This window comes from Eurosta solidaginis, chromosome 1 (assembly GCF_040869045.1).
Source record: "Eurosta solidaginis isolate ZX-2024a chromosome 1, ASM4086904v1, whole genome shotgun sequence".
In the NCBI taxonomy this organism is placed as follows: domain Eukaryota; kingdom Metazoa; phylum Arthropoda; class Insecta; order Diptera; family Tephritidae; genus Eurosta; species Eurosta solidaginis.
Genome location: NC_090319.1, coordinates 37,489,407 through 37,504,551, shown reverse-complemented (window position 1 = coordinate 37,504,551; position 15,145 = coordinate 37,489,407). Strand labels below are relative to the sequence as shown.

Here is a 15,145-nt window from a genome sequence, read left to right as displayed (position 1 = left end):
AAAGAAGGTAATTTAAAAATTTTGCAATCTGTAATTTGGCAGTCGTTGAAGATATCATGATGAAATTTGGCAGGGACGTTATTACTATTACTATATATGTGCTATATAAAAATTAGCAAAATCGGATGAAGAACACGCGCACTTTTTAAAAAAAAATTTTTTAAAAGCCAAATTTTAACAAAAAATTTAATATATTTACTGTATATAAGTAAATTATGTCAACATTCAACTCCATTAATGATATGATGCAACAAAATACAAAAATAAAAGAATATTTCAAAATGGGCGTGGCTCCGCCCTTTTTCATTTAGTTTGTCCAGAATAATTTTAAGCCATAAGTCGAACAAAAATTTACCAATCCTTCTGAAATTTAGTAGGGGCATAGATACTGTTTTCTGTGAAAATGGGCGAAATCGGTTGAAGCCCCGCCCAGTTTTTATACGCAGTCGACCGTCTGCCCTTCCGCTCGGCCATTAACACGATAACTTGAGCAAAAACCGATATATTTTTACTAAACTTAGTCCACGTACTTATCTGAACTCACTTTATCTTGGTATAAAAAATGGCCGAAATCCGACTATAACCACGCCCAGTTTTCCGATATCGAAAATTACGAAAAATGAAAAAAATGCCATAATTCTATACCAAATACGAAAAAAGGGATGAAACATGGTAATTTCATTGGTTTATTGACGCAAATATAACTTTAGAAAAAACTTTCTAAAATGGGTGTGACACCTCCATATTAAGTGAAAAAGTTCTGAAGGTGAAATCAAAAGCCCTTGGAATACTGTTCGTGGTATTACATGCATAAATAAATTAGGCCGACTCCGTTTTAAAATACTCACTAACGCCTTTCATTTGATACCCATATCGTAAAAGCACATTCTAGAGTCACCCCTGGCCCACCTTTATGGCGATATCGCGAAATGGCGTCCACCTATAGAACTATGGCCTACTCCCTTTTAAAAAACTCTTTAATACCTTCCATTTGATACTCATGTCATACAAACACATTCCAGAGTTACCCTAGGTTTATTTTCCTACATGGTAATTTCCCCTTATTTTGTCGTCTCGGGCTCAGTCACAGCTAGCATCGCCAGGCCATTATATACATTATTATACAACAAAGGCGAATATGTACAAATACAAAGTATAAATAAATGCTACAACGTAAATGGCTTAAGAATTGCAAGTAAGCAAATCAGGTCAGTTAAATTTTTTATAAGAAGAGATAAAGTTAAGCAAGGCTGTATATTTTAAATTAATTTCCCGAAGCCATTCATCATTATATTTTAACATACATTAATATATCCGTTCAAAAGCAGTTTTAGAGGAAGGCATTGACATGACATAAACTGGTTACCAATGATAACCAAAGCAATCCATAAAGTTATGGTTAAGTCGACTTAATCTGTTATTGCACCTGACCACAAATACATGCCATAAGTTCAACTTTGCTTATTTATTTTCGGTTTATTATAATTTTTGCTGATAACGTAGAATATTTAATTCGCAACTGTTTCAATTATTGCATAATGCAATTTAGCAAATCCATTTTCTAGTTGCCAGCACTCCCTTTAAGTTATGGATTGGCACCGAACTTTTGGTTCGGCAAAAAACACTTCAGAAAACTATCAATAGGGCGATGAAGCCCCTGCAAGAACGGACGGTATATAACAGCGGGTTAAGGAGCTTAGACTATTACCGTGGAGTCGTAATAGGCGACTAAACAACAGTAAGAATGTGAATTTCTTGGAACAGCCTAGCGCTGTGCTATATGTCTACATTCCGGCAAAGTTGAGATGTTGCGCTCAATTCGTTTTCTCTTAAGTATTCAATGCTATGCAGAATAATTAGGTCGTGATATTATGAAGAGAAAGTGCAACAGATTTAAGTCACATTGCAGGCCTGATACTATATCCATGCTATACTTCAAAAACTAGTCGAAGTTTCCTTTCATAGTAGACTTGTTTGTCTTCGACGAAGTTTTTGGGCGCATAATATAATATAATATAATATCAATCTAATCTATAACATTGTTTATATCTGCGTTGAGTTGAAACTGCAATTTCATGTGGAGAAAATTTATTTACAGAGGAAGGTCTCATATCCGTAGGTCAGCCATAGGGTATTATGCCGTGGTTACTCACGAACGTACGTAGAAAAAACGTGTCAGCTGACACGACCTATCTTATGAGTGTGCAATATAAACGAAAACTCACCGACGTGCAACGCCCGTACGTACGTATCCCGGAACGTAGAAATCAAAACAATTTTGATTTTTTCCGTAACAACGTGTCAGCTGATCGCTCTCTCACTAGACAGAGTTGCCTAGTAAACTTTTGTGCGCTAATTTTTGACCGTTTGCAATTTTATGCAAAAACGCCTAATTAAAGTTTGAAAAATTGTGAAAATAATTCGAAATAATTATGTAAAAGTGCTGATTATAAATATTTAATCTATTTATACTTATTTAATAGTATTCCGGCCTTTTACAATATCAAAAATTAAATTGGAAAAAGTTGATGTTTCCATAAGCATACATGCAAAATGGTCAATGGCAACAGTGCTTATCTGTAAACAATACACACACAAATATCTTATGTACATGTACACAGACGCACACATTGATTCCTACGGGCTTGAGAGTTCGGTCAAACGTGCTTCGTACGACAAACGTCCTTACGTACGGCACACGTCGGTGGGTAACTGCCGCATTATTGTTCTTGTGTTAACAGTGCTATATCACATCCAAACTGTTCGTCCAAGGAAAGAAGCAGTTTCAACAGGGGTGTACCATAGGAAAGATGGTGTTAGAGGCGTAGGTACCACATTAAAATTGGAAATATGGTAGGTGTTATGTAGAAGTACTTCGCAGGCAGGGCATGAATTACTTATGTCGGTGTTGATTCTGGACAAGAAAGAGTTTGTTGTTGTTGCTCTTGTCGCGGTAAGAGATGAACCTGTTACAGTATCCAGACCGACGTTGGGCCAGGGTGAGTCTATCTTTGTATTTTGAGCGGGCGCGTCATTGCAAATGCGTTTGCATATTCTGTGGGATTTGGTCTAAATCTTGTCTGGATCAAGGGCAGTGAAGGCAGGTGCTGGATCTCATCGAAGTGCTCATGGAAATTTTCCATTCACCCTCTTGGATTTAGGGCTAGATCAAGCTAGTGTCCAGCTTTGTGAAACTGTCTGTTCATAGGGAGGCACTCTCCTTTGCAGCACTTCCAGGGGGGTAGAGTTAGACGGAAAAAGCTTATTAAAATGTATGCATATAGACCAAATTTAGGGCAGAACAACGTCTGACGGGTCTGCTAGTATTCGTATATTTGTATGTTTGTATAACTGAACGATCTCGGGAACGGCTCAACCGATTTAAATGAAATTTCGGACAGAGATAATATATCACCTTCTAAGACTTTCTACCTAGGTGTTGCCACTCAGAATGTTTCACAAGGTTGCCACCATTTCGAAATTAAAAAATTGCATGATATTGCCGATATGGGTATCAAACGAAAGGTATTTCATCCGCATTACAATAGGGACATTTTTGAGTAGGGTTGCCATTTAGGGTTGGGGTAGTTAGACGAAATAGTACACTACTGATGACATGTAGAACAAAGTATGTTTTGCGGCATACTCGAAGATTGCCGAGCAAAGGGGTGACTCCCCCTTTCTAAAAACACCACCCCACCCACAGGAGGCTTATAGTTTGATCACAATTTAATATTAGTTACCAAAAAATGCAAGAAAAAAGAAAAATCGCGCGATTTTTTATTCCAAATTTTCGCCTACGGCGCTTTTTTTTTAAATAATTTACATATATTTTATAAAAAATTTCTGCGCGATTTTTTATTCCAAATTTTCGCCTGAGGCGCTTTTAATTTTTTTTGGTAGTAGTGCAGTTTACGGTACCCACCGAAATTTGGGCCAAAACTTTCGAGTGAGGTATCAAAAGACGCGTATTAATCTTGAGAACAATAATCCGAAGGCGGAAAAGAAAAATTGTATCTCTGTCCGGAGATATTTGGGTAATAGTATAGTTGAGGGGTCGACTGCTAATACGCTACCAAAAATATTGAGAGAGGTGTCAAACGACGCGTTTTGACATCAGTATTAATAATCCGAAGGCGGAAAAAAAAATTTTAACGCGTTCAAAAGATATTAACGAAAAACCGAAAAATGACCCGCGGGTACCTCCGAAACCGGGGGTCGGATCCATAGTATTTTTGCGCAGAACACCGGCCTTCGGCCGCGCTTATAAAAAATAACCCTGGGCTACGCCATGCCAAGTCCTGGTGTGTGGTATAACCGTGGCTACCGCCACGGTGATGCACAATTTTTTTTGTGGGTACGAACACAACAACAACCACATGGAAATCTCCAACTTCAACTGCAAATATCTTCGGACAGAGATAAAATTTTTCTTTTCCGCCTTCGGCTTATTGTTCTCGAGATTAATGCGCGTCTTTTGACACCTCACTTGATATTTTTGGTAGCGTATTAGCAGTCGACCCCTCAACTAGACTATTACCGATATTTACAGTTGAAGTTGGCGATTTTCATGTGGTTATTGTTGTGTTTGTACCCACAAAAAAAATTGTGCATCACCGTGGCGGTAGCCACGGTTATACCACACACCAGGACTTGGCATGGCGTAGCCCAGGGTTACTTTTATAAGCGCGGCCGAAGGCCGCCAACGCAGAAAGGTGTTCTGCGCAAAAATACTATGGATCCCACCCCGGGTTTCGGAGGTACCCGCGGGTCTTTTTTCAGTTTTTCGTTAATATCTTTTGAACGAGTTAAAATTTTTATTTTCCGCCTTCGGATTCTTAATCTAGACGTGAGTACGCGTCTTTTGATACCTCACTCGAAAATGTTGGCCCAAATTTCGGTGGGTACCGTAAACTGCACTATTACCTTTTTTTTGTAATAAATTACGTTTATTTCATAAAAAAATAGAAAATTTGTAATTAAAAATCGCGATTTTATAAAAAAAATTACGTTTACTTCATAAAAAAAATAGAAAATCTGGAATAAAAAATGGCGCGATTAAAATAGATTTAGTCGTTTTTTATTTATACATATTTTGAAGTCTGGTAGCACCATATTTGCTCAATTCACTACGTTTTCTTGCATTTTTTGGTAACTTCAATATTAGCCGTGTTTTTTAACACGCGTATATCCGTTTACGCTTAAACTTTATATTGACTGCTAAGAGACAAACTATAAATACACCTCTGAAATTGCTGCGCATAAATTTTGTCCTACTAAATTTCAATACGCATTATACTCAGATGTAACTGAAATATGTGTCTTTGTTTCACCCTGTACACTAATTCTATGTATTATATGTGTGTCCACAATTCATCGCAACTGATTCAGCTATATGTTATACCCTATGGCCATCAGAGCGTTGCGTCTCCGCTTTTCGGTACACCCTGTTGCTGTAGCTAGTTGTTTTACCACAGCCGCTAGATGGGTCTCCTAAGCATTATCTAAGCGAAGATAGGCGTTTTTTAACACGCGCAAACGAAACGTATACGCGCGTGTTAAAAAACACGGCTATTTTGTGATCAAACTATAAGCCTCCTGTAGGTGGGGGTCACCTCCCACCACTCCCGACCCCTCCCCTTATTACATCAGTGTATAGTCTACCCGTCAGTTTTTTAAAAACTGCATCACTTCTCTCCCCAATAGGGTAGGATTAATTAAGGACAAATAAGTTATGCCCCTTAAAATCGGATAACAGGTTCCGTCATTTCTTAACGTTTTTTAATCCTCAAAACATGAAAAAAAATGTCCATTCATAGGTTTTAGTTAATTGCATTTATATAAAAGTTAGGTACCCTCATGAGTTTCAAATCGAACATTAATTGTCAGTCCCTAAATGACTATTGCAAATTGTTAATATAAAAGCGAAAGCGTAAATTATTTTGCCTACCTCCGTTTCCACAGCGCTGGATTCCTCAGCAGCTACATGCACAGCCAGGAGCGACAGCACAAAAACTGCTACCGCGGCACCGACTGCGAGACGCATTTTTCGTTTCTTTGTTGGTAGTTGCCAAAGGGTAATAGGAGCAATTGCCTAAGCGCAACTTCGACTAAAAAATGAATTTGTTTTAGTTCTTCAGCAACAAGTTTCACTTAATTTTCGTTTTTCAATTGATTACGTTTTAATTTTTCACTTCACAATTTCAACACAAATTGGTACAACACAGAAAAGCAAACCAGACGCAAAAAAATTCCGAGAAGACTGCGAAAAAACAAAAACGTGTGTGTTCAGTCAAATCCGATTTAACAGCAGGGTTGCATGGTGGAGCCAGTGATGCGAAAGAAATGAATTTTCGTTGTTTTGTGTTATTAATTTAACAAATTTGCTAAAAGGGATTTCCTCAGCTCTTGTATTTGTATTTATTAGGCAATTCATCCAAGCACAACAATTTAGCAAAAATTATGGCAGCGATTTAGTTTAGCACACCCCGAGTTCGGGGTTTAACTTGGTATCAAATGAAAGAGGGAGTTCTCCCGATCACAAATATATATATCTTAAAGTGCGCAAACTTATAATTTAAAAGTTATTTGTTGTTAAAGATTGCAAATTTCTATACAACTTTTATATGTGTATACGTATATATATTTTATGACATTACAAATCTGTGCTGCCACATCTAAAAAACGGAACAAGTGCAGAATCGAAAAAAACTTATAAAAATACCTTTCGTTTGATGTATATATATCTTAAACCTTTGTAGTCTTTATTTACCAAAAATTTGAAAAAGCTCTTTTTTGCATTCCATATTACCTTATATCTCTTATGTTTATTGTTATGTTAGCGGATCCAACACCGGCTGCGCCATGCACAGTAATTCTACGTAGAACACCTTTCTGCATAGGCGGCCTTCGGCCGCGCTTATAAAAAATAACCCTGCGCAGAAGGTTGTACTACGCAGAAGGACATCACCGTGGCGGTAGCCACAGTTATACCACACATTCGGACTTGGCATGGCGTAGCCCAGGGTTATTTTATATAAGCGCGGCCGAAGGCCGCCTACGCTGAAGGGTGTTTCAACTTCTCAAAATGAGTAGTAAAAATATATATTTTCCTTTTTCTTTATTAACTGAAAGGTGGTAAGGTAATATTTATATTGGTTTTTTTTCGTTTATGTGGCAGCACAGCATTGTAATGTCATCAATAAAAAAAAATATATAAGTTAAGGAGCCCAAGGACTAGGGCTCCAAAAAGTTAAAGTTGGGGGCCGCCCCGCGGCCCCATTGCAACCTGAAAAGATCCAAATAAAAATAGGTTTTTCCGCTTAACAATATTTACCATTTATTTTCGTTCAATGTCAAAAACAGACTGACTTTATCATTAACTTAAACTAAGCTCTAAGCTTCTACATTAATCTAAGTGATTTCATAATTGCTGACACTGCACTTCCCACGATTGGCCAAAATAATATTTTATCGCTTGCGTGGCGAATCACACGGCTTGCATTTTGTCGGCATATCATATCGCTTACGCTGCAGTTCCCATGGATTGCATTTTGTCTGCTTACGCAATATGATATCGGATCAATTACCTACATTGGCTTTGCTTGTGTTTGCTGAAGTGTGGTGTCAGGACATTCTTACAAGTAAGTGTGTCTGCCCCCTTGTTAAGTACCCCCCCCCCCCCCCCCTTTAAACATCTGCGTCCCGCAGATGAGCTCCTTTTTCAGAAGGATCCTTTGCATGGCTTGGCTGGTCCTGATCTGTGGCCTGATTTAGTCTAGGAAAGTTGATTGTAGTAGTGAGTTTTCTCCAGATAATGTAGCATACGGCTGCTAGAATGGCCAAGGCAAGAGCGTCAAAAATTAGCGAAAAGTGAAAATTATTGCCAAGTTGTTTAAGCTGATTAATATTTTCCATGCTCAGGCCGTGAATGTAGTTAAGGTTCAATTTTAGTCCTTCGCTCGTGATGTTTACCAAGGGCGGTGGCAGGGCCTGCGCTGTGCGTACTGATCTGCTGGTGAATGTTTGATTTCCCACCGTGACTGTTTCGTTGTTCAAAATAATGACGTACGTTCCATTTAGGGTTGTGGAGTAGTTCTTCCCTTGTAATAGGCCTTCAAAGTTTGTAACAAATATTGTTGAGTCTGTGATCATCTCGACGGTTTTGGTGTTGTCTGGTTCAAAGCGGCATTTGGCATCGCCACCTTTAACTAGCCTAGCTAGGCACCCGTTTTGCCGTAGTTTAGTCAGGGATTTGGGAGAGCAAATTGTTGTGTTGCTGATGCAATCCTCGTTCACCCCGAACGTTTCAACTTCGTTTATTAGCATCTTTTTATAGCTGAGGTCAACGTGTTGTCTTTTTATAACAGCGGCCCGTGTTATTAGGAGTCGGTAGCCATCTGGTTTTACCTTTGGCATTGAGAGTACGTACAAAAGTGTGCTACCGTTTGAATACACGGAGGCCGACCCGTACTCTATGGCTTCAATGGTGTTCTGATATGGTAGGGAATCTTCCTCCATTATGAGCCCTCCAATCTCGTCTCGATCAAGAAGATTTGTGTTGATTACGCCAGATTTCGCCATTTGGCACGCTTGGACGACTTCTGACACCTGTTCCTTCAAGATAAGGACTTTGCTTAGGTCAAGAAGTTCGATATTCTCCTCGCTAATGTTATTGCTTATAGCGTTAATGTGGAGCATCGCTTCGTTTGCTTTCTCGATTGCCTCGCGGGTACCGTTGAATAGTTTTTCGTTGACCCGGTACTGGTGATTGTTGTTTATTATCACGTTATTCATGCTTCGAAGAATATAGTCCCAATCCGCTGCATCTGGAGACCCAGTTATCCACTTCCATGCTGAACCAATCCAGTCAATGGAACGTACCCTTCGTGATTTGCTTATTTGTAGTTCGTCGAGACGCAGCTTAGTTTGATTTAGGTGGAATTGTAGCACAGTCCGCACAGCCCTGCTTGTAATATCGTGCTCTGTTGACTCCATCAATTTGACCAAAGCCGTGTTGAAGTAGTTTAGGTCGACCACATGGACTAAACGGAAGTGTCCGTTCAGGATCCAACCACGCCCGTGCTCAATAGTTACCAGTGGGGAGCGATAATTGTAGATGTTGAGGCCGTACACGCCAGATATTAAAAATAAACTGTGTTCCATTATGGAGAGAAAAAAAAACTCATTAGTGTTGGTAAGATTAGTATTGACCATTTTTTGTTTTTAGGCACTTTTATTATTTATCCCAGGGACGGTGAACTAATAATAAATGGTTACATAATGTAAATCGTGTTTTCTTTTGTATTTTTTCCTTTTATTATTATTATTTAAAGAACATTCTATTGTATAATAAAAAAAATCTTTCCACACTAAGGGAAGAGTTAAAAAAAATTAAATTTTTTGTGTGCTTTTTTGAATTTTATTATTTTATATATGTGTTTAAATGTATTCCTATATCCTACCACCGTCCCCGGCTACCCATCGTGGTACTTGGAAGGTCCACAGGATCCGAGAGCATGGATATGAAAGGGAGGTAGTTTGTAATTCTTTACTTTTGTTTGAAAGGTAGCGTTAAAGGCTACTACCCTTGGATCCTGCCGCCTTACAAAAACTCGTGGTAAAGAAGCTGAGGAAAGAGGATAATATTTCTAAGAATTACTGAAATGTTTCCTCTTTACCCCCTTCTTTAAAGTTTTTTATGTGTTTTTTTTTTTTTCTATTTTTTCTATTTGTCTAATTTGCCTTTTTAGTAAGCGCATAATTAGTTTTTTGTTGTGGGTAGATTTCTTCTTAAGAAAAAAATTTATTTTTTATTTTGCCTCTTTTATTAAGCGTGTAATTAATATTTTTGTGGGCAGATATTGCTTCATTAAAAATTTTTTAAACGAAAAATCGTTTCCTCTGTTTTTTTTGTATTTTTCTGTTGTTTTTTTTCTTTTGTTTTTTGCAATATTTTATGTTGCCTCTTTAATTGCTTATGTGGTTTGTTATAGAAAAGATCTTTGATCTTGAAATTGACGCCTTTTTGGCATCGTCTGTGCTATAGAATTTCAAATCTTTGGGTCCCTTATTGGGACATCTTTTTGTTGTTGACCGTGGTGACCTTATTATCTTTTTTTTTTTTTTTTTGTTTTTTACCTTATGTTGGCGTATTTTTTATCTGCGCTTTATGAATCCTTTTGCCAGTGTCTGTGAGCAATGTCACTGTATTGTCCAACCGTTTCCTTTTTGTAAAGTGCCTTTTGTTTTGATTTTATCTGTTTATCCCTGACGTAAATCTCATCCCCTGGCCTAAATTCCTTAACTCTTTTCCTTTTGTTATTCAATCGGAGATTTCTTAACTCCTGGTTTCTCTTGATTTGTTCCCTAATCTCCTTGTGGACCCTACTTTTGAAGTTGGTTAGGCCTTGGTAGTTAATTCTTTCGGTTCTGTTGAAAAATATGTCGCTAGGCTTCCTCTTCGTTACAGAGTGTATTGTTGTGTTGTAACGATCGACAGCAATATACACCAATTCCTTTGGTCTAGCGTTATTTATTCCTTTCCGGAGGCACCGATAAATCTCAATAATTGTAGAGTGGAATTTCTCGATCTGGCCGTTTACTTCACTTCTTTGAATTGGAGTCTGATATAGTTCGATTCCCAAACCTCTTATGTAGTTACATACCAATGGAGTCATAAATCCCCTCTCATTGTCGGTGACTATCATTTTAGGAGTTGTGAAATAGTGTATTACTTTGGCTAGCTTAGCGCGGAGAGTGACGGATGCTTTATTTTTAATGTGAAAAAGCTTGGCAAATTTTGAAAATTTGTCTATGCAAGATAAAAATTTCTCCCCTTGAATTTCAAAAATGTCCACATGCACTATTTCGCATGGATATTTCGGCACTGGAGTCTCTTTTATCGGTGGTACTGCCGGATGCCTATCATACTTGTTAGCAAGGCAGGTTTCACAGTTAGAAAAGAAATTTTTTATCTTACTAGCCATTTTGGGAAAATAATACTTTTCCAAGATTTGTTCCCTATTTTCTATATATACTTCTTGTAGGAGTTGCAAGTAACTTTCTGGAATCTTTATTCCATTTATGAATGCTGGGTTTAGGCGTTCCTTCAAGGCTTCGGTTAAGCTGGCCTTTTCAATTATGTCTAGTCTCACATAATGACGAGTGAATCCTGGATGTGGGTTTTCAACACAAGTCATTGCATTCCCCTCCGTAAAAATTATTTGGTTTCGGAAAACGTTCAAAGGGGCTTCAACGTGTGGAATAAGGTCCGAAGAATCCTGTTCAGCACTGTGAGCTGTCCCCTCGTCACTTCTAGCTTCTGTTGGTGCATCGTTGGGTTCCGACGGTGATGTCAAATGGTTTGCCTGGCATGGAATTCTGGAGAGAGCATCCGCCACGACATTCGATTTACCAGGAGTGTAAATCAATTCGTGGTTATACTCTTCTATTCTAGCCCTCCACCTCTTCAACTTGGCGTTATAGTTTCGACTTCCTAACGCAAAAGTGAGAGGCTGGTGGTCAGTGAAAATTCTAACTTTTTTCGCCCCATAGAGGTAGGATCTCAAGTTGTCTAGAGCCCAAACTATAGCCAACATTTCCTTCTCGTTTGTGGCATAGTTTTCCTCTGTTCTGCTTAAAGATCTTGAGATGTAGGCGATGGGTCGATCTTTCCCTGTTTCTCCTTGGGATAGCACCCCACCAATGGCATAGTTTGAGGCGTCGGTGGTAAGGTTGAACGGTTTTTCGAAATCTGGAAATGCGAGAATATCTGAGGAAACGAGTAGTTTTTTTAGAGTATCGAAGGCCTGAAGGGCCTCGGAATTCATTTTGATACGCACTCTTCTACATTGGTCTGCCTTGACCTGCGAATTCTCACCGCGTGTGAGATTGGTCAAGGGTTTAGCAACCTTAGCGTAATCTCGAATGAACTTTCGGTAATACGACGTCATTCCCAAAAAGCTTTTTAGTTCCTTAAGCGTTTCTGGGGGTGAGAGGTTCTCTATAGCTTGGACCTTTGAAGGATCTGCCTTCATCCCGTCGGATGTTATTACATATCCCAGAAATTCTACTTCCGTTCTCATAAACTTAGTTTTTTCCAAATTCACTCTCAAATTAGCATCCGCAAGCCGTTTAAACACTATCTCTAAACTAAATGTTCGTCGGTACTTTTTCCAAAGACAATAATGTCGTCGATATACACGTAGCATATCCTCCCTATATACTCTTTAAGAACGTCATCAATCATTCGCTGGAATATAGCCGGAGCGTTTTTTAACCCAAAAGGTAATCTCAGAAATTCGTACTTTCCATTCATTGTTGAAAACGCTGTTTTGGGTATATCTGTTTCTTTCATTGTGATTTCGTGAAAGCCTGAGGTCAGATCTATAGTTGTGAAATATTTTGCGTTCCCTAAACTGGCCAGCGTTGCATTAATATCTGGGATAGGATAGGCGTCTGGCACGGTGACTGCATTCAGACGTTTGAAGTCCACTACCATTCTATACTGCTTTTCACCAGAGGGTTTGGGTTTTTTCGGAACTACCCAAATAGGAGAATTGTACGGGCTTTTGGATGGTCGTATAATTCCTTCTTCAAGCAACTCAGTAATTTGTTTTTCTACCTCTTTCCTCATGTTTGCAGGATATGGGTAACTTTTCGTGTATATGGGCTCATTCGTTGTAGTCTTTATCTCAGCTCGAACTGTGGTTTTAATATTTGATTTGATGTTAAGTGGACCGAACAAATGAGAATACTTTTCTATCATGGCTTTTAGGCTTGGGAGAATTGCGTCGGATATATCGTCAGTTTCGAAAAAATTTAGGCTTCCTACGACTTTGTTTTTGAGCGGAATTCTTATATTGGGATCTATTGTAAGGACATGTTTTTTCCTGTCTATGACGGCACCCAGTTCTTTGAGGGTGTCATCGCCTATTATCCCATCAAACGAGCTTAAACCAGGAAGTGCGTAAAAGGTCACCATAGCTTCGTTACCAGTATTTTGGAAAAATCTCCCACTGATTTTTTTGTTTATTACTACAGGTCCTGCTACGGTGGTTACTGAGAAAGGTGGATTGACTGGGACTGTATTAGTTGCCAATTCAGGTTTTATACAATTTTTATTTACCCCTGTGTGAACTAAGAACTTTAGGGATACTTTGTTTGGTGTCAAACAAGTGAGATAGGGTATACTGGATTGCGCGGTAGTCCTCATATGAAATAGGCTGGTGGCCTGTCCGCCATAAAACTTACCTGCTGGAAGTTGTCTTCTGTCGATTCAGCATACGTCGAAGGTCCGCTTTCTACATCTGCGCTGTTGGCTTCCATGTTGTAGAGCCTCTGCTGTTTGGGCATCTTTTCAATCGATGATGCAGGTCCCCTTTTGAAGGCGTTGTTATTCGTCGGTCGGTTCATGTAGTTCACCTGTCTGGTTTGAACACTGTCGTCGACATCCATTCTTTCCGCAGGTTTTGGGGCTGCGGGTCTAGCAGGAGGTGCGGTGTTCGTCCCTTGATTGCCTTGGAATCTGTTGTAGGATGACCGGCCATTCCCTTGAGTATTGTTCCGATTCGTCCAGTTGTATGTAGACCGTGATCGAGGAGGTAACGGTGATCTCTGAGTAACTTGCGACAGGATATTGGTGGGGACAACTACTCTATTTGGAGTGTTTGCATGGACTATTGTGTTCCTTAACGTTAGGTTCTGGATGTCAAGGCAGGCCGTGTACGCTTCTGGCAGTGTTTTTGGCTTCTGCACTATAAGAATACGTGACAATTCTGGACTGAGGCCCCGTATGAAAACATCGAGTGCCCTGTTACGGTACGTTTCCACAAGGACCGACACGGTTTCCTGGCTATAGTCATCGCACTTGATTTTGTTCACTATTAGAGACAACTGATGATTGACCGTTGCGTAGAAATCATCTAGTTTTGAACCTCTCTGAGCTAGCTGATTCAGTTGGTGCTCTAAAGTCCTAATGTCCCTTTTGTCTGCGTACTGCAGCGATAATACCCTTTTTATTTCTATCCAATCGCTATCGAAAACATTATACGCTACCAGTGCTGCATCGGCAAAGCCACGGATTTTCTGCCTAATATGTTGCAGGATGGCACGATACAGGGGCCTTTCCTTGACGATATCGTAGTCCGACAGAATTCCTTCAACGCTGTGAACCCAAGAGATGTATTGAGAAGGGCTGCCTTCAAAAACTTGCAGCTCCTTCACGCAGTCGGGGAGTCTGCCAATATCCTTTAGGTCTTGCTCCGACAGTGGTATTCGCACCGCTGCCAATACCCCCTGTGGCTGCGTTCTTACGCCACCCTGTTCTACTCTTCCCAATCGCTCATCGATTCTGGCAAGATTTTGTTCTAAACTCGCGTTATTGTATTCAATTTTCCCTAGCCTAGAGTTCAGAGCAACACCGTTGCTTTCTATACCAAGGCGTGTCTCAAGCCGCCTAATCTGCTCGAGGAGAGCATTGATGCCCCCATTAAGTTCATTAACTTTCGTGGCTAAAGCGTCCATTTCAGATTACAAAAAAAATTTAGTTTGAGATTAAAAAATATATTTTTAAATTTTAATTTGGCACACGGTGGCTCTTTAAAAATTGTTTTTTATTTTTTTTGTGTTACTTACTGGCGTTCGCGATCACCTGACGGGATAGTCCTTATAGCACAGACGATTTGTTTGTTTTTTGTTTTAGTTTTAAGGTGGTCCTTACACTTTGACAGTTTCCTGCAAAGAAAAAAGGACTTTAGTTACATTTGTGAAACTTTTATCGTGTTCTTATGGCAACGGCGACATGTACCAAGTTGGCGTTTCACAGTACATTAGTCTTTAAATAATTATGGTTTTGGTCAGGGGAGGCTGTGTCACTCCTTTTTAGTCGTCGACAATCAGATTGAAGGCAACCTACTAAGGCACAGTTGCTCCACAACGCCCTGGACATATTGCGAATCTTTAGCGTGTTTTTATGGGTACGCTGAAAGTATCGCAAGTAACGAGTGACCGTTTCCAGTGTGTGCTGATGTGTACCCTGGAAACTCCACAAAAGGATAAGCCGGCCCAAGTGTGTTCTTATGTGTACGCTCGGGTTAACTTTTTCAGAAGGAAATTTTTGCCGTATCCTGAAGGGAGCGGCAAG

At 39.4% G+C, this 15,145-nt stretch overlaps 1 protein-coding gene across 2 annotated transcripts in view; it reads right to left on the bottom strand.

Annotated features, from left to right (window-relative positions):
• Positions 1 to 6,271, bottom strand: part of CtsF (Cathepsin F) — a 45,891-nt gene extending 39,620 nt beyond the window's left edge. Inside the window, exon 1 of one of the 2 annotated variants that reach the window (XM_067786829.1) lies at positions 5,951 to 6,271. In XM_067786829.1, coding sequence (XP_067642930.1) covers positions 5,951 to 6,046 — 96 coding nt within the window. In that variant the 5' untranslated portion in view covers positions 6,047 to 6,271. The remainder of the gene's footprint in view (positions 1 to 5,950) is intronic. The other variant, XM_067786838.1, reaches the window with a different exon arrangement.
• Between the last annotated feature and the right edge of the window lie 8,874 nt (positions 6,272 to 15,145).